Source organism: Trachurus trachurus (genome assembly GCF_905171665.1).
Source record: "Trachurus trachurus genome assembly, chromosome: 4".
NCBI lineage: Eukaryota > Metazoa > Chordata > Actinopteri > Carangiformes > Carangidae > Trachurus > Trachurus trachurus.
In genome coordinates, this window is record NC_139898.1 from 35,066,628 (window position 1) to 35,089,611 (window position 22,984).

At 45.6% G+C, this 22,984-nt stretch overlaps 1 protein-coding gene across 1 annotated transcript; it reads left to right on the top strand.

Annotated features, from left to right (window-relative positions):
• The first annotated feature begins 5,006 nt into the window (after nt 1–5,006).
• Nucleotides 5,007–12,449, top strand: LOC310984254 (uncharacterized protein). Its single transcript, XM_083969417.1, has 9 exons — nt 5,007–5,105; nt 6,389–6,832; nt 8,550–8,804; nt 9,705–9,953; nt 10,089–10,349; nt 10,436–10,738; nt 10,834–11,103; nt 11,484–11,567; nt 11,659–12,449. The coding sequence occupies exons 2-9, from the start codon at nt 6,543–6,545 to the stop codon at nt 11,723–11,725; spliced, it is 1,779 nt and encodes a 592-aa protein (XP_083825543.1). The 5' UTR covers nt 5,007–5,105; nt 6,389–6,542; the 3' UTR covers nt 11,726–12,449.
• The last annotated feature ends 10,535 nt before the right edge of the window (nt 12,450–22,984 follow it).

Sequence of the window (22,984 nt, forward strand, 5' to 3'; positions counted from 1 at the left end):
GATGATGATTATAGAGAATATGATTGTTGTTTGCTGCTGGATCTTTTCTCCCATGTGAAGGACCATGAGACTAAAACAGGTGTGAGAGTCCTTCCATCATTGCACTCACTTCTCCAGTCAGTTCCTTCAGTCTGGACCATAAACCCCTCAGAGAGAGAGACCTCCATCCTCCTGGAAGTGCTGAAACTCCAACCAGAGAAGAAACCAGTGAAGCTGACAGGCTGGTCAGATGAAGAGAGTGAAGTGAGGAGTTTTCTGCAGTGTCTGCCTCATATCTCACAGCTCAGGTAAATGTACTGTACTAAACATGACTTGAGTTTCCATTAGTGGAGCTGTGTTCTTCATCTCCACCAGCTCACTGTTAGTTTGAAGGTGAAGTGTTGAACTGACCAGTCCACATGAACATCACATCATGCTGTGTAGTTTTACTGAGGGAACATTGTGACTCCACCACTACAGTGTAGTGATGACTACATTACCCAGAGTTCCTCAGGGCAGAAAGGAGACACAGCTCCAGAGTCCAGCTCCTCTCCTCTGAGCTGATACAAAACAAGGATGAATGAAACCTATCGACCACGTCTCATATTTCTATCAAAGAAAAGTTATTTCACTATTTTTACCGTTTTATCACCCAGCCCTGGTGGGCTACTGTCCCTCCTACCTGGGGAACAGGAGGGAGACACAGCTCTCACTACACAACACCGACAAGCACTGAGAGCCGCATGTTGCAGTGACGTTATAGGATTAAAAAAAAAAAACCTGCCACAAATAATAAGCCGACGAAAAGGTGCAACTTGCCACTTAAGTTCTTGTCGATGTATTATTTGCGGGATCTGGTGATGGTGGAGGATCCGGGACTGATTCACTGTGGGCCACCACCAGTCTGATCAGGTCCATCACAGCACAGCAGCTGCAGCACCGCCCTGCTGTCTGTGACAGTCTGTCACATACACACTCTCGTGTATCAGCGCAATCTCGTTTATATTACATTAAAGGGACAACGAGGAGTTTTGGAAAAGCGAAGTGTTTCCACACTACATTTATGAGCCTCCGCACCGTAAAATTCTTTGACCGGCGCAAGACAGACTCATGTTTTCATTCATCAAGAATTAAAGTCAGAGGTTCAAAGACGTTCAGTTACCGTCGTAGTTCCGACCATAAACGGCGATTCAGCTGCGTTATTCTCATTAAGGAAAACTGGTCGGCTCGACCAGCATTTCCGCCACCACTAATAATAAGAAAATAACGATAGAGACAGAACGATATATTTATCGAAAATGGGCCCATTAACAAGTGTGGGTAGCGGAGATTCATCCACATTAACGTGAGACTTTTTTATAACCGAATAGAAACTCCTCGTTGTCCCTTTAAGCCGACATCAGGAGAATAATGACGCGACAGTGAATTAATGAAAATAAAATTATGATAATGTACAGATATAAATATATTTGTTTCGAAACCTTGGGGGCAGTTTTGGCCCCTGGATCATGATTGTTGGGGGCATTCTTGGTAAAATCGGGGGCCGCTAATTTCCGACACTGCAGGCTCTAATTGTTCCATGACTTTGGACATCCCAGCAAACATTTTTTGGTTGAAAAGACGTTTAAAAAACGTTTATGCCGACCGTTGAAAGGACGTTCAGAATTGGTTCAAAAGTGAAAGTTTTTTCAACGGCTATTTGTGGACGTCTATTCAACGTTCACGTATAAACCATATTTCACCAGGAAATTCTATATTTAAATTTTTCTCCTTATTTAATGTGCATACACAGTATATTGTTATGGTGGATCATAACTAGTAAATTTTGTCTAAATTTCTCATTTGAAAGCCCCTATTGCAAAAGACGTTTAAATATGGTCTAAATATGAACGTTCATTAAACGTCTACATATAGCCGGTGAAAAAACTTTCACTTTTCAACCAATTTTGAACTAGTTTTGAACATAGACGTAAAACGTCTATTAAATGTAAAAATGCTCACTGTAATATATAGTTGCTGACTATAGGATACCAATTCAACCACCAGCCTATCTACTTTGTCAACAGTTTACAGTAAGGACAAAGGCTACAATAAACTTGAATTTATTCAAATATTGAAAATCATCAGTGTTAAATACAGACACATCTATGAAATATGACAATACAGTACAACACTAACAATCAGACATGGGGGATTTTTCTAGAAAACAGTAGCAATATTTGAGGGAAAAAACAGTCACAAAATATACAGAAAAAGTCTTCTTGAGCAAATAACACATTAAAGTCCTTCAAGTAATCTTACTTGAGACAGAAACTGTGTCAGGAAACACAAATTTAAATTGTCACACAATACAGTTACTCATTTTCTATTTAAAATACTGTATTTTAAATATTTAACTATTCCATTACTCCCCAACCCTGCAAACAATAAAAAAAAATATCTTCTCTAAATAAAATAGTTTAGAACAAAGGTTGTGGAATGCAGGGCTGGAGGATCAAAACCACCACCACTAGTCCTCCCTGCAGCCTGTTTCAGGTGTCTGCCATGGTGCTGTTGACATTTGCCTGTGGGGCTGAGATTCAACCTCATGACAGCATCTAAAATATTAGGGAAAGAGTATAGAAACTATGAGATGCAAGGATTTCACTGTGCAACCACTCAGTAATATAGACAAACTTTATTATTAGCAACAAAAATTACCTTTAATCACAGAGTACACCACAGTTTCCCTGTTTTTCCCCTTTACTTTTATTTGCATACAGTAGCCCATTTCAGTAGGGTGTGCCCTTTTCCCACTGGTCATACTTTCTCTATATGTTGTTGTAGTAGGACAAACAACAAAGTTTTGGGCCATTTTTTATCATCACAATCCCTCATTCACTCCCTCCCTAGCTTGCTGCCCCCTCGCTTTCAGCTGTGTATTTTCGATGAAAATGGCCTGAATATTAAATTTAGAAGGCTACGTCGACAGTCCAATTGTGGAATTACATGCAATAGCGAACCAACATTATAAACACACGGCTTAAAGTAGTCGGGCAGAAAGTTTTGTCAGGGCCGCAGCACGAAAACGTTACAAGCTAGCATGCTAACCCCCTGCTGCTAAGTTAGCATGCCCAAACGAGCGGCCTCGTCCGCATCGTTAGCAGCGTAAAATGAAACAAATGGTGTCATAATTTCTTGTTGGAACATAGGAAATACTGTACAGTAGTGCATGCACTTACCAAAAATGCTGTATTTGACGACTCAGGCAGCGTGAGTAGGACCGACTCGTTCGCCGCACTCCTGCTCGCTCAGTGCAGCAGCCGGTTATGGTCAAGTTGAGTCCTCAGCCTAAGTGTTTGCGTACAGCAGTACACGGCATCCTCTAATTTTACATAAATTCATTAAAATATCACCATTGCGATGTACTGGGAGCTTTCTATTAACAACACAAAGCTCATCCATATTTATGATATTTTATGAAACATTAAATGCGTTGAAATTACGTTTTGTTTAGACGTAATTTCGCCTCCCTCATTTAGAGAAAAAACGTCAATCTAATCAATACAATCTCTTTTGAGAGCTACAACGGAAATTATTATCAACCAAAATTAAACAAATATGTGTTTTGCACCACGTTGATGTTGTAACCGCTTTTTAGACGGTTGAAAAGAGGTTGAAAAACGTTCAAACCTTATATCAACCTGGTTTCAACCGGAAATCAACAATGAAATTACGGTTTGTGTTTGCTGGGATATTTCTTATGTATTTATTTTGTCTTGTTGCACATTGTCATTTTAAAAGTAGCCTAGTGCACACTGCTGTAACCCAAAGGATGACATGCACCCTCTGTGACCTCTCATTTATTTTGTTGTTACCTTTATATTGTAAATAAATCATTTAAATTTGACCATTAGTGCCTAATGTGATACATTATGGAAATTGCATCACTTATATGTAGCCCATCTTTTGAAATAAGATTTACTGTACAAAATTTGATGAATAAAACCAATGATTGTAGACTAGACTAGTCTGAAAATGGCATAGGCCTCTGTGCTGTAAGAAAAAGAAAAAAGAATCGAATCGAATCGAATCGAATCGTGACCCTAAAATCGAAAATCAAATCGAATCGAAGATTTGGAGAATCGTGACACCCCTTGTTTTCATACAACATTTACCATGAGCCTTCGCGCGCACGTTGAAATTCTTGGACCAGCGCAAGACAGACGTCTTGACAAGAATGTTTTCATTCATCAAGAATTAAAGTCAGAGGTTTGAAGACGATCAGATACCGTCATAGTTCCGACAATAAATGGCGATTCGGTGGCGTTATTCTCATGACTCGCCGGGCAGCGTCCGCAAAACCGAAAGTAAGGAAACACTGGGCGGCTCGCCCTGCATTTCCACCATTAATTAAAATAACCAAATAACGATGAAGACAAAACAACGTATTTATCGAAAATGGAGCCATTAACAAGTGTGGGTAACGGAGATTCATCCACATTAACGTGAGACTTTTTTATAACCAAATACAAACTCCTTGTTGTCCCTTTAACCAAAATAATGCTGATTATGATTTTTTTTTTAGCAGCTGTTTAGTGACTTTTAGCAGCTCCACTCCCTGTATGTCAGTGTTGTGTGTCTCTGTTTCTGATACTGACGTCTTCATTCAATGTTTTCTTCTCTTCCAGTTTCTCTGAAGAGTTTGACTTTTCTGATGAAGTCAAGCTGTTTGGGGATCTGTTCTGTGCAGCAGCAGAGAGAGAACATCAGGCAGGAGAGAAGATACTGGAGGCGTTAACATCAGTGTGCAGAGACCGTTTCTCATTTCTTGATGAGACAGACATGTTGGATGATGATTATGATGATTATACAGAATATGATTGTTGTTTGCTGCTGGATCTTTTCTCCCATGTGAAGGACCATGAGACTAAAACAGGTCTGAGAGTCCTTCCATCATTACACTCAGTTCTCCAGTCAGTTCCTTCAGTCTGGACCATAAACCCCTCAGAGAGAGAGACCTCCATCCTCCTGGAAGTGCTGAAACTCCAACCAGAGAAGAAACCAGTGAAGCTGACAGGCTGGTCAGATGAAGAGAGTGAAGTGAGGAGTTTTCTGCAGTGTCTGCCTCATATCTCATATCTCTGGTAAATGTTCTGTACTAAACATGACTTGAGTTTCCATTAGTGGAGCTGTGTTCTTCATCTCCACCAGCTCACTGTTAGTTTGAAGGTGAAGTGTTGAACTGACCAGTCCACATGAACATCACATCATGCTGTGTAGTTTTACTGAGGGAACATTGTGACTCCACCACTACAGTGTAGTGATGACTACATTACCCAGAGTTCCTCGGGGCAGAAAGGAGACACAGCTCCAGAGTCCAGCTCCTCTCCTCTGAGCTGATACATGTTCACTTCACCAAGCTCCAGGTTTGTTGTTCACACAGGATGTTTAAACAGGACTAATATAGTATATCTTAATCTTAATCTTAACAGATGGAAATGAATCATCATGATGAAGTGACAGTAAACCAGTGTGAATCCTGATGATGCTTCACTACAACTTTATTGCTCTGTAAAGAGTTGAACAGAATGATGGATGTTCTAAATGGAGGTCCAGTATTTCAGGCTTTGGAGTTAATTGATTGATCAGTGATTGGAGGATCCACCACTGTTGTCTGACATTCCTGGTTCCTTCAACATGTAGTGAAGTCGAATTGTTTAATTTTGATTTTGGCTCCAGACAATCTCAAATCTTATACAAAAGAAGAAAAACGAGTATGTTGTCGTTTTCCTAGGCTATTGGGATTTCATTCTGAAAGACACGGTTCTGCCCCTGAAGCCTGCACCACATTCACTCAATCAAGACTGTGAACTCGTGTGTGGTGACCGGCGGTATTTAAAAATATACAGGATTTACCTCAACATTATAAGACTGAGGTGCGCTGCACAAGTGTTTTTCCCATCGCCCAACCTGAATGAATGGGCAATTCAAAACAAAACAAAACAAAAAAACCTCAGCTCATATCTTTAAAACGACAGTTCCATATCCTGCACAACAACAATAACAACATCCTTCTACAAATGAACAATTGTTGTCCTATCAACATCTGTCACTTAATTCACAAAAGAAAAGGTAATGAGTCATTGTTGACTGGTGAGTTAGTTGGTTAGCTCCTCTGACCTGTTGTAGTTGGTTTTTGCACAACAAAGAAAAATAACCCTTCCACCCCCCCTCTTCATAAATAATCGTGATTTCAATCTTAACCAAAATAATGGTGATTATTATTTATTTCCATTATCAAGCAGCCCTCCTGTGTTTTGCTTATTAGCAGCTGTTTAGTGACTTTTAGCAGCTCCACTCCCTGTATGTCAGTGTTGTGTGTCTCTGTTTCTGATACTGACGTCTTCATTCAATGTTTTCTTCTCAGTTTCTCTATAGAGTTTGACATCTCTGATAGAGTCAAGTTGTTTGGGGATCTGTTCTGTGCAGCAGCAGAGAGAGAACATCAGGCAGGAGAGAAGATACTGGAGACGTTAACATCAGTGTGCAGAGACAGTTTATTCTTTCTTGATGAGACAGACATGGATGATGATGACAGAGAATATGATTGTTGTTTCCTGCTGGATCTTTTCTCCCATGTGAAGGACCATGAGACTAAAACAGGTGTGAGAGTCCTTCCATCATTACACTCAGTTCTCCAGTTAACTCCTTCAGTCTGGATCATAAACCTCTCAGAGAGAAAGACCTCCATCCTCCTGGAAGTGCTGAAACTCCAACCAGAGAAGAAACCAGTGAAGCTGACAGGCTGGTCAGATGAAGAGAGTGAAGTGAGGAGTTTTCTGCAGTGTCTGCCTCATATCTCACAGCTCAGGTAACATAATTAATCTCTTAGAAGATTGAGCTTTATCTATTTGTTCATTCTTTTTTCCTTTATTCAAATTAAACAACAGGTCATGATGAAGTGACAGTAAACCAGTGTGAATCCTGATGATGCTTCACTACAACTTTATTGATCTGTAAAGAGTTGAACAGAATGATGGATGTTCTAAATGGAGGTCCAGTATTTCAGGCTTTGGAGCTAATTGATTGATCAGTGATTGGAGGATCCACCACTGTTGTCTGACATTCCTGGTTCCTTCAACATGTAGTGAAGTTGAATTATTAGCTGCCAGGACACTATTGTATTCCAAGGAATTCTTCTTCTTCTTTCTTCTTCCTAGGAAATCATACTTCCCATGGACGAAAACTCACCAAACTTTACAGATATGTCGGACCCCATGCCAGATTTACTCAACTCCAAGGATGGGGGGCGCAATAAGCATTTAAATTTAAAAACTTTAACTCATTGAGTGCCAACCACGTAATTTCTCGTTTTTCGTTCCCATGCGTTGAGTGCCAAAAAGGAGATTTTTCGTTTTTTGCTTTTTTTTTATATTATGAAAATAGACACTTTAATACACATTATATGTAAATTTGGGGACTCTACGACGAGGAGAACTGAAATAGATGACGATCAAAGTCACATGACAGCTCATGATCTGGAAGTTTTTATCATAACTCGGCTTCTGCAAACGGAGTTCTGCATGCAGATGCAGCGCAGCTGCTCCGCAGCTGCTCCGCTCTCACCCGCGAGGCTGCAGCAGCTCGGAGCTGAACCAGGAAGCTCTCAGCCGACAGTCCCGCCCGGTCTTCACCTCGAGCAACACCGTGTCCTCCCCAAAGTCCTCCCGCGGTAAAATCTGATGGTCTCTGGGCCAAAGCAGACCGGTACCACCGACCCGTACCACAGAAGGACCGCGACCACCGGCGGGACCGTTGTTCGCGAGCCGCGGTGGCCGACTGACCCTCACGCTCCGCGGCGAGAAGCTGTGACATGGCACGGTGCGTCTGTGTTATTGTTGTTTAGTGGCGCCCCCCCCGCCCCCGATGGTGGTTTTGTGAATAGAACAACCAGTGTTGTATATATTTATCTTATACGAGCCCTTTGATCCAGAAATGCGAGTGTCAGAAGAGCGACAGACACAAACAGAGCAGCTTTCATAAAAGACGCTCTATCTCCTTTTCTAGAAAAAAAGGAGGGATTTTGGTGAAACCCAGCCATGTTTAGCTTGAGTTTTCTCAGGAACGGAGGCACGTAGAAACAAACGGTTTGTGGTCATTTGAAGCATTAAGTTAAACCTTTCAATTGAGCTACAGTATGTGTTGGTGGCAATAATATAGAATACACTATGGCTCTACATAAAAAGTCAAAAATGGTCTAAATTGCCGGTACACTTGACTAAAACTTTGGAAAGGAGCGCGGCACTCAATGAGTTAAAAATTCCTACCAAACCAACGGTAGATGCTACAGTTTTGCAACTTTCACCAAAATGTTGCCCCAATACTGCTGAAACTTTTGTCCACTTAAACTCACAAATTATGAAGTCCATCACTCAGTTTTTTTCAATAACTCTAAAACTTATAAAACCTCCTCCCACAATTTTTGCTCAATTGACACCAAACTTGGTGGAGAGCATCTTCAGACCGTCCTCCACAAAACTGTTTGATGTGTTATTGATGTGACAGCTGCTCTGTCCTGTCTCTCTCAGGCTGTCCAATCACGTGGCCTTGCTGCTGTGTCGATGTGTAAGAAGGCGGAGCTTGGTCCGTCCAGTGTCTCTGGAGGAGCTGTCTCTTGTCTCTGAGAAAGTCCAGCCGTCAGAAAGAAAAGTGCAGCAGGTGGTCGGTGGCGTGGCGTCTCTGCTGAGACACTGGGACGTCAGACGTTTGGACCTGACTGAGTTCTGTGTCCCTGCTCGGTGTCTGGTTACACTGCTGCTTCACCACGGTCCTCTACCAGTCAAGTAAATGTCTTTCCTGAGTCTCACAGATTCACTCTAGTTACTGTGGTCACCAGTGTTGTGCAAGTTACTGAAAAATACACTACTTCCTGAACTTAAACCAGCTCCTTTATGTCCTGTCATTATTGGACAAACTAATTAATCCAGGTGTGTCTGTGACTCTGACCTCAGTAATGGTCAGACACATCTGGATTCAGGAGCAGTGGAGATGTGGAGCTATGCATAAAGCCTTTTCCTCTCTATCCGTTATTTCTGTAGGTAGGCTACTGATTATGATGAAAAAACTTGTTGTTTTTATCTGTAAATTTTACCATCATCATCGCATGTTGCATGATGTCAGCAAGTACAGCAGCAAGACCTAACAGAACTGAAAACAAAAATCTTGAGGATACGTCTTGACCGAGTTACATTCAAGAACCTGTTTTCAGTGAGGGAAAGTAAATTGACTCAACCGGTAGGCTAATTTTTTTCGATCGATCAGCTGTGTTTACCCAGAGCGATCGCTCTGTGTTTACCGTTTCAGGTAAGATTGAGTCCGTCTGTTGGACTCATACCGCTGCTGCTCGGGTGGAGTGGGTGCTTGTGTGTCTCGCTGTGACCCAGGGGCTGCAGGCTGCACTGGGACACAGCTGATGGGTCTGGGATGCTGCGTTAGCTACGTTATCTTAGCTCGCCGTCATGCCCTGACCTGAGGAAGCTGACGTGTGGCCCAAACCACCTTGTGTTTCATTCAACCGGACTGTAGTAACGCGCCACTTCACATTCTCAGTAACGGCAACGACATTGTAACGATGGGAAAAGTAATTAATTAGATTACTCGTTATTGAAAGAAATAACGCTGTTATTACCAACACTGGTGGTCACACACTGTGTATTCACTAGTTGTATTTGTTGAACCTACAGACTGAGTGCAGAGAGTCTCCAGCAGCTCCCGGCCTTCCTCCATGAAATCCAGGACCAGGACTTGACGTTGTCCACCTTGACTAAGACTGGTGGAGACCTGAGCTGCTGCTGTCTGGACTGGGATCTTCTTCACTATCTGCTGCAGCATTCACCAGCTCAGACCTTCACTGTGAACCTGAGGAAACACCACTTCTTACAGGAGAACTTCACTCAGCTGCTTCCCTTCCTGGACAGGATCATCATTAAACGGTGATCAGTTTATTGATGTTTGATTTGACCTCTGACCAGACACAGACAAACAGTTGATCCTCTGTGTCATGTCTGTTGTTGTTGTTGTTTCATCAGCTGTTTCTCTACATCTAAACCCTGTTGTGGTGTTTCCAGGTCCACTCCCAGCTTCGTGTTGACCGCCATCAGACACATCTATGAAACTCAGTCCAGACAGAGTTTACCCAGTTTACTGAGATCACTGGATCATGTGATCAGCCTGACCTGCACAGAGCTGGACTCAGAGGACTGTGCTGCTCTGCTCTTCATCCTCCTCAGACACAGTGAGAGAGTTAAACTGAACCTGATGTGGACCTCCATACCAGCAGAGAAGACACAGTCCATCCTCTTCTCTCTGGACAGAGTTTCTCAGCTCAGGTCAGACGAACAGACGAGCTCCTTCCCATCATCAGTCTGTGGTATTTCCCTGTAGATGTGCATTAACACAGTGATGTATGTATCAGTGTTGACAGGAATCTGCTGCTGAGGTTGATCCACTGTTGTGCTGCCTGTGGCGTCCAGCAGGAGGCAGCATCAGAGCTGCTGAGAGCCACTCAGCACAGGTTGGATCTGTCCTGTTCCCTCTCAGTGGATCTGTCAGAGCAGGACCAGCCTGAGACTCTGTGTCTGACTGCTGAGGACTGCTGGGCCGTCTCCTCCGTCCTGAGACGCAGCAGCCAGGACACTCAGCTGGACCTGAGAGACTGTGAGCTGGACCACAGCGGACTGGACCTGCTGTTTCCTGTCCTACACAAAGTCCGCCTCAGGTCAGAGAGCCCACACTGAGCTGAACCAGAGAGGAAGCTGCTTCTCTTTCATGTTCATGCTCCATGACAGTCTGTCTCTGTTGCTTGTGTTGCAGAGCCAGTAAAGCTGTCGTCCTCCGCCTGCTGTCCCTGGTTCCTGTGAGCTGTGAGTGGGACACGAGGAGTCGGGCGGTGTCTCTGTGTGGAGCCCTGGGTGGAGAGCTGGACCTCAGTCACACGGATCTGGATCAGAGGGTCTGTGTAGATCTGGTCTTGATGCTGGACTGGTCTGAAGGACTGAAGGAGCTGGACCTCAGTCACTGTCGGCTCACTGACCAGCTGCTGCTCACACTCACCACACATCTGCACAAAGTCCAAGTCCTGGAGTGAGTGACACACTGTTCATGTGACAACACTGTGTGTGATGTAGTGTCAGCTTTAAATATATACAAATATTCATTAAAACAACATAAACAGGAGTTAAACTGAAATAAAAGATCCAGAAATATAAATATATTCCTGCATCCAAACATTATTCTAGTTTATAGCATCTGAAGATTCCTGTCAGTGTCTCGTGGACAAATGTTTCTGGACATTTAAATATGAACCTCCAGTAATGTCTGGACTTTGATTGTCCTGTCTCTCATCTTCCTCTGTGTGTGTGTGTGTGTGTGTGTGTGTGTGTGTGTGTGTGTGTGTGTGTGTGTGTGTGTGTGTGTGTGTGTGTGTGTGTGTGTGTGTGTGTGTGTGTGTGTGTGTGTTCCAGTTTGAGTCACAACAACATCACCGATGCGTCTACAGTCCAGTTGCTGCAGCTGGTCTCCATCAACCCGTCCATGGAGTCTGTGCTGTGAGTTCACATCACTGAGTTTGTTCAGAGTCGACAACTTGTTGTGTGTCAGTGAGTGACGTTCACTCTCTGCTCTGTGTTTTCCTTCTAGACTCTTCAGCAACAGCATCGTGGACAGAGCAGCCTTCCAGAGACACAGGCAGTTTGAAGTGTGGTGAAGCAGTCGTCATCACTGATCTGTGTGTCACCAGAGGGAAACGTCACTGCAGTGTCAGAACCACAGCAGGTCAGATTATTGGGATAAAACAGAGGCCAAAGCTAATTATTTTTCTTAGTTTTAAAAAATTTTTAATACTGAAAACTGAGAACAACAGTCTTTTTGTATTCTGTGAACTTTTATCTGTTTTTGATGGTACATTTAAGTAATGCTGTAATAAGATACAACCAGAAGAAACTTGTTCAGTTACAGTACATCAGGGATATGAGGTTTTAAATGTAGTACTGTAAGATATAATAAGATGTTTCTTTGAGCTTTTCTTCATTAAAATACCTCATTTTCTGTAAACCTCAGTAATCAGTACAGAGACTACTGCACTTTCAAGGTTGTAGTTTTGGTGTCCCCCACGGTTCTATATTGGGACCACTGTTGTTTAGTCTTTACACATTAGCCTGTATGCAATGAGTCTGACATCCAGATGTATGCAGATGATACAATCATTTATGCTCATGCAGCAACCAAGCACTTTTACCAAAAGGTCGATGGATACTGTATCACCCGATGTCTATGTTACCAGGGAAAAGTTGACAGTTGTGTCTGAATATAAATATCTTGGTATAAAAATTTATTCAAATCTTACATTTAAAAAACAAATTAAATCAGTAGTAAACAGCAAAGTGTAATTTATCAAATTTCCGTCACATCAGAAACTCACTGTCAACAAAAGCAGCGGTACTGTATTTTAATGCTATTATCATGTCACACCTGTCATACTGTTTGACCAGCTGGGCACAAGCCCCCCCCCCCCCCCCCCGGTGCTTTTATAACACTGAAAACATCCACTAACAGGCATACCAGGTCTGTCAGCAGAGGGGACTGTGTAGTTCCAAAAAGAAGGACTGCTTTTGGTCAGGCAGCCTTCTCAGTGAGAGCTACTCACACCTGGAATACTCTTCCAGCGCAGCTCAGGGAGTACAACAGTATAAGTAGGAATAGTACTGTTTTGTTTTTGTTTTGTTTTGTTTTTAAATGCATTTTAATTATTGTAGTGCTCAAGTCACCTGCCCCAGAGACTACGGTTGAAAATTAGCCAACTTGGCTAAACCAGCATGTTTACAGAAATGTTTATTAATGTGCATTGTCTCTGTTAAACCAATAAACTAAATAAACTAACTCTTTGATCATATTGTGAAAAGTACAGCCATAAATACACTGAATCAATAACTGAGCAAACTGTTGTTATCCTGATGTCACATTGTGTTTAATAAATGACTTCTTGTTTACATGTAAATGACTCGCTGTCATCTCCGATCTTAGAGTTATGATACAGTGGCTGCAGGCCTCCATTCATTGATGAGGAAGTGGCTTTATTCCCATTGCAAGCTGTCAAATCTTCTCCCACTTTCATGATTGATGACACTCAACGCTGAACACCTGTTTACTCAGATGGAGTCTACTGTTGCACATCTCTCCTCCTCTCTCTCTTTCTTCCTCTCCTCTTCTTCAATCCAACCGGTCCGTCCACCCTGAGTCTGGTTCTGCTCGAGGTTTCTGCCTCTGTAAAGGAAGTTGGATCTGTTGGGTCTCTGTAAATGCTACTATGAAGACAAGATCTACACCTTCTCTTTTTGTAATGTGCCTTGAGATAACTCTGTTGGGAGTTGGCACTGTATGAATAAGACTGACATGACTCTGCTGGAGTCAAGAGGATTGTCTTTGGCCCTCACCTGGCTGAAAGTTGCACTGTCTCATTGGATTTTGTCTATGAGCGGCAACTGGATCTTAAAGCAGAAGTAAGGTGAATGTTTGTGTTAATATAAGTCTTAAATAGTTCTATCTTCCGACAGCAATCACTTCTATAGAGTGTTTGGTCTGAAACACAGCAGAAGCCAGTGATCCTCTTATTAAAGGTTTTCTTTGCCCCTCACATACTGTCTCTGTCTGTAGCCTAGTGGTTAGCTTGCTAGGCTGGAAATCCGAACCTTGCTGGTTCAAATCTTGCCTCAACAACAATTATAGTGAATTATTTTCCCAGTCGTCCTCTGTTGACTTCTGATAACTTGCTTCATGTTGAAACTGCTGCTCTCAGCCTGAAATTCACAGAAATTTTCATTGTAAGTCATTCAAGCTCTCAAGCTTTCTTGGTGTTGACACAGTGTGTTTCCAACAGGTGCAGCTTTGGGCTCGTTAACTTCAGAGTGAGACAGAGTGCAGCTCATCAACAGACAACAGTCTTTGCAACTGTGTGTACACTGTGGCCTAGAGGCAAAGTCAAAGTCTTCAGACCATGAGATTGTGGGTTCGACTCCTACCTTGGTCAACCAATTGTATGGTGATCACTGCTTGCACTATTTTCACTAAAAAGTCCTCTACTTACTTGTTGTGGCTCATTTCTACTCTTTTCTCTTTTTTTAAGCATCATTGAAAAATCTCACATTCATCAAAGTCTCAACCTCTTTTCTCCACAACTCCACTGTAGTGTAGGGGGTAAGGTGGCTGCTTGCCAACCTCAAGGTCACTAGTTCGAATCCAAGGGGAGCACTCTTGTTATGTTATGTTGAATTCTGCAGGTGTTCGTTAAGAGACTCATTCATTCCTAGTGCCACAGTTTGCAGCACATCATCACATTAAAATCAATGACAACATGCATATGTGTGTGCTCTCTGTGGTGAAGTGATAGAGTAAAGGTTTATTGATCATGAGGTCATGGGTTCGATTCCTGCCTCATTCTACTTTCTGCTAGAGACTTCATTCAAATTCTGATCTGTAGACAAACTTCTAATGGCTCATTTAGAAGTTTGTCCTGAGCCACGACACAGTGTAGACTTGCTGCCTCAAAAGCTGCTACAATCCGATTTTAAACAGGTTTTTATTCAATATTGACGCCACTTGACAGCTGACTACAAATCTGCAATGTCTGTGTTTTAATTCGGCGTACCCCTCTGGATAATCGGATGTGTAGATTTTTAAATTTTTATCCTGATTCCCGACCGGCACCACACCGTGCAACCACTGTTAGCACTGGGCTAACCTCCACGGAAGACCACCAACACAGCTTACCGGACGCCGATCTAACTCACCAGGCCCAGTCTATGGGCCTGTGCCGGTAAGTTTCGCTGACCAAACGCTGACCTGTGTGTATTGAATCTACTCTCCGCACTGGGCTCCCTCTGGAGCCCTCGCGTGTACGTTAAGTCTCCCCCTGTGCTACTGTCTCTGCTGACCTCACCGGCCTATGTTACCAACAACAACAACAAACCACCACAACCCGTCACCTATTTCGACTCCGTTACTGGCCACAGTTGTGTTATTCCTCCCCAGAAAACCACCGACCCCACCGTGACATGGCTCCACTCACCTCGCCTGGATGTGACAGCTGCCTCCGGCTCAGCCAGAGGATCGACGAGCTGGAAGGAAGGATGTCCTTGCTGCACCAGCTGAGGGAAGACGAGCACATCATGGACTCGATGGTCGTCGCCCTGGGTCCCGCTGCCAACTCCACATCCACCGCAGATCTCGACTCGACTGTCCCACTCACGTCTCCGGAAAATCCTGCCACCACGCCCGCAGCAGCTCACTGGTCCCAGCTAGGAGCTAAACCCAAGGTGCTGGTCAACTTCACGCCCGCTCCCGGATCCCGTCGGAAGGAATCGTGGAATACTCTCCAAAAAAGCACACCTGCATCCCTCAAATTGTCCAACAAGTTTTCCATCCTGGATGAGGATAATTTTCCCCCACTTAAAAATGACCACTCTCCTCCGTCATCAAAGCCGGCTCCCCTCACTCACGCACCCCGTCAAAAGCTCCGGAAAGCGGCTGCGCTCAGCCCCTCTGGGATCCCCCCTCGCCTGGAACCGATGTCGGGGAATCCCTCTTCCGTCCCGGCTGCTGTCCCCGCTGCCAACCCGGTCCGTCTTCACTCCGCGTCCTCTTCTCACAGCACTGACTCAGACTCCACTCTCCCTGACAACGGGAATCAGCAGTCGTCACCCCCTCGTCCACTTTTCTCCCCAACCACATTAATAGTTGGAGATTCAATAATCAGAAATGTCCGCTTTTTTAACGCCGCCACACACTGTTTCCCTGGGTCCACAGTTCCAGTCATACTTCGCAAACTCCCGGCGCTGCTGCACTCTCTCCCGTCCTCCATAAAACGAGTGGTTGTTCACGTTGGGTCCAATGACACCTCTCGCAGACAGTCTGAACTGACAAAAACTCATTTTTTAGACCTTTTAAACTTTTTAAGCAGCTGCGGGAAGTCTGTTTTTATTTCCGGGCCGACTCCCACCGTTGCCCGTGGAGTAGAAGGTTTTAGCAGGATTCTCAGTCTCCACACCTGGTTACAGTCCATCTGCTCCACTCGCAACATCAACTTCATAGACAATTTTAATCTGTTATGGAACCGCTCCCCCCTCTTCAAAAACGACGGTCTCCATCCGAACAGGCACGGTAGCCGCATGCTAGCGGCTAACCTGCAGCACGCCATCCACACCACCGCACGTGCATGACTGTCTACCTGCCACACCCCCCCCCACTCACTCCGCTCACTCTTCTTCTCCGCCCAAAGCTTCACTGGCAGCTCACAGCTCACTCATGACCGCTAGCACCTCCCCCTGGTCATATCAGTCATTACACCCACAACCTGTAACTTTTCACATTCAGACCATCATCACATGCAGGCACCCCCGCCCACTGAGCACAAGACATCCTGATCTGGTTAACCTGCGTCCACTTCCCCGGTCCTCACAGCCCCTCACAATGCAACATCACCTCAAAGTAGCCTTATTTAACACCCGCTCCCTCAACAACAAAAGCCTCATCCTCAGTGAATACATAACAGACAATAACCTGGATTTTCTCTGTCTCACTGAAACCTGGCAAAAACCCCTGGACTATTTTTCATTAAACCAAGCCACCCCCACAGGATACACCTACATGGACAAACCCCGCACAGAGGGCCGGGGAGGTGGCATTGCTGCCATCTACAGAAACAACATCAAGACAACCACCATCTCCATTCCTCCTGCCCCCTCATTTGAACACCTCACCTACAAACTCTCTGGTCCCTGCCCTCTGGTCACAGCCATCATATATCGCCCCCCCAAACCACATCCCTCCTTCCTTTCTGATCTTGCTGACCTTATAACCCAGCTATCTGCCATCTCGCCATCTGTTCTCCTCCTAGGTGATTTTAATCTACATATTGACAGCACAGACAATAAACCGGCCACAGAATTCCTGGAACTGTTAAATTGTCTCAACTTCACCCAACATATCAACTTCCCTACACACAGCCGTGGTCACATTCTGGACTTGGTCTGCTCCACCAATCTCAACATCCAACAGTTAACCAGCCACAACCTGCATATCTCTGACCACCTGGCTATCACCATGGACATAGACATCCCCATCCCCACCACAAAACAAAACCGGACCATAACCTTCAGAAATCTTAAATCCATCTCTCCCTCTGCTCTCTCAACCTCACTCACCCATTGTCTGTCTGCCTCACCCCGCCCACCATCTGATGACCCCACTGACCTGGTTAACTACTACAACTGCACACTCTCCTCCTGCTTGGATCAGCTTGCCCCCGCCAAAACAAAAACAGTTTCTTTCACTCACTCTGCCCCCTGGTTCACCCCCACACTCCGCCAAATGAAGACCCGGAAAAGACAACTTGAAAGACTCTGCAATAAAACTGGATTATCTGTTCACCTTCTCGCCTACACCGACCACCTACAACAGTACAAAGAAGCACTCAACGCTGCCCGGACCACCCACTACTCCCACCTCATCCACTCTGGCTCCAACAACCCCAAGACTCTGTTTTCCACCATCAACTCCCTTCTCAAACCTCACGACAACACCTCCTCATCATTCACTACTGAAAAGTGCCAATCATTCCTATCATTCTTCCAAACAAAAATCAACACCATTTACAGTAACCTCAACACCTCCAGGATCCCTCCCATCTCCCCGCCCGCCTCCCTCCCTGCCTCCCCACCCACCACTATCCAGTACCTGACCCACTTCTCTCCAGTATCACCAGCACAACTCACAACCATCATGACCGGAATAAAAACCTCCACTTGCAACCTGGACCCCATACCCTCCAAACTCATCAAGGACTGCCTCCCTGTCATCTCCCCACTCATCATTGACTTCATTAACGCCTCCCTCAGTTCTGGTTCTGTCCCCCAAACCCTCAAACTGGCTGCCATCACTCCCATCATCAAAAAACCCGGTCTGGACCCCGACAACCCAAATAACTTCCGCCCCATCTCCAATCTCCCCTTCCTGTCAAAAATCCTGGAACGTGCTGTCGCCTCACAACTCACAACCCACCTCACCTGCAATAACCTGTTTGAATCATTCCAATCTGGTTTCCGTACAAAGCACAGCACCGAGACAGCCCTCCTGAAAGTCACCAACGACCTCCTCCTCTCCTCAGACTCCGGACACCTCACCATCCTCATCCTCCTCGACCTCACAGCAGCCTTCGACACCATCAACCACTCCATCCTGCTCTCCCGTCTGGAATCCTCTCTCCACATCACTGGCACAGCACTCTCCTGGTTTCACTCCTACCTCACCAACCGACAACAGTTCATCAGCATCAACAACTGCACCTCCACCACCGCTCCTCTGTCACAAGGTGTCCCCCAGGGGTCGGTGCTTGGTCCCCTCCTCTTCATCCTCTACATCCTCCCCCTTGGCCAGATCATCCGTCAACATGGACTCCATTTTCACTGTTACGCCGACGATATCCAACTGTACATCTCCACCAAAGCCATCACCAACAACACCCACTCCACCCTCAGCAACTGTCTCACAGAAATTAAATCTTGGATGCAAACAAACTATCTTCAACTGAACAGTGACAAATCGGACATAATCATCATTGACCCCACATCCCGCACTAAAGCCAGCCACAACTTCTCCCTCACCTTTGATAACTGCACTTTGTCTCCCTCATCCCACACCCGCAACCTAGGAATCATCTTCGACAGTAAGCTAAGGTTTGACCTCCACATCAATCACATCACCAGGACCGCCTTCTTCCACCTCAAGAACATCGCCCGTCTCCGCCCCTCACTCACCTTCTCTGCTGCAGAAACCCTCATCCATGCATTCATCACATCCAGACTGGACTATTGCAACAGCATCCTCTATGGTTCACCATCCAAACTCCTCAATAAACTACAATACATCCAGAACTCAGCCGCACGCCTGCTCACCCACACCCGCTCCAGAGATCACATCACCCCCGTCCTCCGTGACCTGCACTGGCTGCCCATCACTCACCGCATACAGTTCAAAATCATCCTCCTCACACACAAAGCACTTAATAACCTGGCCCCCCCCTACCTCACAGACCTGCTCCATCACCACACCCCCTCCCGCGACCTCCGCTCATCCGAAGGAAACATCCTGTCACTACCCACACGGACCAAGCACCGAACCTGGGGGGACAGAGCCTTCTCCATCACTGCCCCCTCCCTCTGGAACTCACTCCCCAAACCCATCCGCACCTGCACTCACCTCCCAACTTTCAAGACAATGTTAAAAACACACCTTTTTAAATCAGCTTTTAATACATAATTTCTGTGTGTGTTTTATATTGTTCTCTATGTTTTATACTGTCTCTGCTGCTTTTAATTGAATGTCTTGTGTTCTTAACTGCATTTATTGTATGTAAAGTGTCTTTGAGCTTTTGGAAAAGCGCTTATAAATAAAATTTATTATTATTATTATTATTTATACTCTTTTCTTTCTTTTTTTTAAGCATCATTGAAAAATCTCAGCGTGTGTGTGTGTAATCACACACAAGAACCGCCACCTTACCGTGGTGGAGGGGTTTGAGCACCCGAATGATCCTGGGAGCTATGTTGTCCGGGGCTTAATGCCCCTGGTAGGGTCTCCCAAGGCAAACAGATCCTAGGTGACGGGTCAGACTAAGAGCGGTTCCAAAACCCCTCATGAGTGACAAAATATCAAGGACGTTCACGTCGCCCGGATCGGCGTCACCGGGGCCCCACCCTGGAGCCAGGCCTGGGGTTGGGGCTCGCAGGCGAGCGCCTGGTGGCCGGGTCTCCGCCCACGGGACCCGGCCGGGCCCAGCCCGAAGGAGCGACGTGGGCCCGCCTTCCAGTAGGCCCACCACCTGCAGGAAGGACCATGAGGGGCCGGTGCCGTGTGTTTTGGGTGGCAGCCGTGGGCGGGGGCCCCGGCGACCCAATCCCCGGACAACGACTCTGGCTTTAGGGACATGGAATGTCACCTCGCTGGGGGGGAAAGAGCCTGAGCTCGTGCGGGAGGCTGAGAGGTATCGACTAGAGATGTTGCGGGGCTGTCGTGGCTGACACGCCTCTGCAGCATCGGGTGGCAGTCGGGGACAGAGCCTCTGGACTGGCAGACCGGGGTGGTGGTCCCTCTCTTCAAAAAGGGGGACCGGAGGGTGTGTTCCAACTACCGGGGGATCACACTCCTCAGCCTCCCGGGGAAAGTCTATTCCAGGGTGCTGGAGAGGAGAATTCGGCCGATAGTCGAACCTCGGATTCAGGAGGAACAATGCGGTTTTCGTCCTGGCCGTGGAACACTGGACACTGGACTCTACACCCTCCGCAGGGTGCTCGAGGGCGCATGGGAGTTTGCCCAACCAGTCCACATGTGTTTTGTGGACTTGGAGAAGGCTTTCGACCGTGTCCCACGTGGCATCTTGTGGGAGGTGCTCCGAGAGTATGGGGTCGGAGGCCCTCTGCTGAGGGCTGTACGGTCCCTGTATGACCGGAGCAGGAGCTTGGTTCGCATTGCCGGCAGTAAGTCAGACCTGTTCCCGGTGCGTGTTGGACTCCGGCAGGGCTGCCCTTTGTCACCGGTTCTGTTCATTATTTTTATGGACAGAATTTATAGGCGCAGCCAACGGCCGGAGGGGGTACGGTTCGGGAGCCACTTGATTTCATCTCTGCTTTTTGCAGATGATGTGGTCTTGTTGGCTCCCTCGAGCCAGGACCTTCAGCATGCACTGGGGCGGTTTGCAGCCGAGTGTGAAGCAGCTGGGATGAGAATCAGCACCTCTAAGTCCGAGGCCATGGTTCTCGACCGGAAAAAGGTGGCTTGCACCCTCCAGGCCGGGGGAGAGTTCCTGCCTCAGGTGGAGGAATTTAAGTATCTTGGGGTCTTGTTCACGAGTGAGGGAGCGGAGCGCGAGACCGACAGGCGGATCGGTGCGGCGGCCGCAGTAATGCGGTCATTGTATCGGTCCGTCGTGGTGAAGAAGGAGCTGAGCCGAAAGGCAAAGCTCTCGATTTACCGGTCAATCTACGTTCCCACCCTCACCTATGGTCATGAACTCTGGGTCATGACCGAAAGAACGGGATCCCGGATACAAGCGGCCGAAATGAGTTTCCTCCGCAGGGTGGCGGGGCGCTCCCTTAGAGATAGGGTGAGGAGCTCTGTCACCCGGGAGGAGCTCGGAGTAGAGCCGCTGCTCCTCCACATCGAGAGGAGCCAGCTGAGGTGGCTCGGGCACCTGTATAGGATGCCCCCTGGACGCCTCCCTCGTGAGGTGTTCCGGGCATGTCCCACCGGGAGGAGGCCCCGCGGAAGACCCAGGACACGCTGGAGTGACTACGTCACTCGGCTGGCCTGGGAACGCCTTGGGGTCCCCCCGGAAGAGCTGGAGGAAGTGTCCGGGGAGAGGGAAGTCTGGGGATCCCTGCTCCGACTGCTGCCCCCGCGACCCGACTCCGGATAAGCGGATGAAAATGGATGGATGGATGGATAAAAAATCTCACATTCATCAAAGTCTCAACCTCTCTTCAGAAGTCAGTGAGCCTCTTACACAGGGATTTATTTTACTCTTCTCTCATTGAATGTAACTATGGTAAGTGGTTAGATCAGTGGGCTGATGTACAGAAGGTTGTGGGTTCAATTCCTTCCTTGGACATGTTTCTTGTATGCCATTCCGTATGTCTTTGTCAATTTATTCTGCTAATTCAGCATGGTTCAGCAATGGCTTTCAGCATTCACACCATTTCCATTTTTGGAAATGCTTTTTCTAGTTATTAGTGTGAATGCTGAAAGCATTCACACTATTGTTCTTCTGTTCGGCCATTTTCTTCCGCCTTTTTACGGTCTTCTTCTAGTCCTTCATACTTTGTGCTATTTCAACAATTCATATATCAAAACGTGCAGCTTTTTCTGGACTTTATCGGATGTATTCAAATTTTTCATACTTTTTATACTTTTTCAAATATTTAACTTTTTCTGATTTTTTTTCCCCCCATAGAGAATGCATTGGAACAGTCTTCAAACTCTTCAAATCTTCTTACTTCTTTCAGCCACTAAAGCTTCACCATACTTTCTGCTAGAGACTTAATTCAAATTCTAAGCTGTAGACAAACTTTTTAAGTGTTCCTCTATGACTCAGCTTATTGATATCTTCATCAGTTTCTGATATGTGGCAGTTTTAAAATCATTAAGTTTTTCTGGCTAAACTGTCAGCACGGCCACAAATTAAACTCTAGACGCATTATTTTCTCCAGTTTTGTAGCCACACTTGTCTTCTGGCTAAAATTCTGGTCAAAAATGCAAAGAGACTTAGATAATAATTTAAAATATTTTTTAAATGCAGCCAGGGAGTTCTCTGCTCTCATTCAGCCCAATGTATTTTTTTCACAGCAAAAGGAGAAGGAGCTCAACTTTGTAACTTGCTGTTAAGTGCTTTTTAATTCGTTTTAATTCACCAAAAAATAGTCACAGGTCACAAAAAAGTCCTCTTCTTACTTGGTGTGGCTAATTTCTACACTTTCCTTACTTTTTTTTTTTAAGCAGAAGCCAGTGATCCTCTTATTAAAGGTTTTCTTTGCCCCTCACATACTGTCTCTGTCTGTAGCCTAGTGGTTAGCTTGCTGGGTTGAAGACCTGAAGGTTGCTGGTTCAAATCTTGCCTCAACAACAATTGTAGTGAACTAGAAAAAACATTTCCAAGAATGGAAATGGTGTGAATGCTGAAAGCAATGCTGAATAAATTGTTGAAACAATGCTGAAGAAAGAAAGAAAGAAAGAAGAAAAGGACAGAAGGAAAGAAAGAAAGAAAGAAAGAAAGAAAGAAAGAACAAAAGGACAGAAAGAAAGAAGACACAGAGAGAAGGATAGATAGAGAAAGAAAAAGGTAAGAAAAACAGAATAATAGAACATAAAGAGAATAGAGAATGAATGAAAGAGACAGAGGGGTAGTAAGAAAGAAGGAAAG

Coding starts and splice junctions, on each gene's coding strand:
- LOC310984254 (XM_083969417.1), top strand. CDS start 6,543: ATGGATGATGATGACAGAGAATATGATTGTTGTTTCCTGCTGGATCTT. Junction 9,954..10,088: donor GACAGGATCATCATTAAACG/GTGATCAGTTTA, acceptor TGGTGTTTCCAG/GTCCACTCCCAGCTTCGTGT. Junction 11,568..11,658: donor CCGTCCATGGAGTCTGTGCT/GTGAGTTCACAT, acceptor TTTTCCTTCTAG/ACTCTTCAGCAACAGCATCG.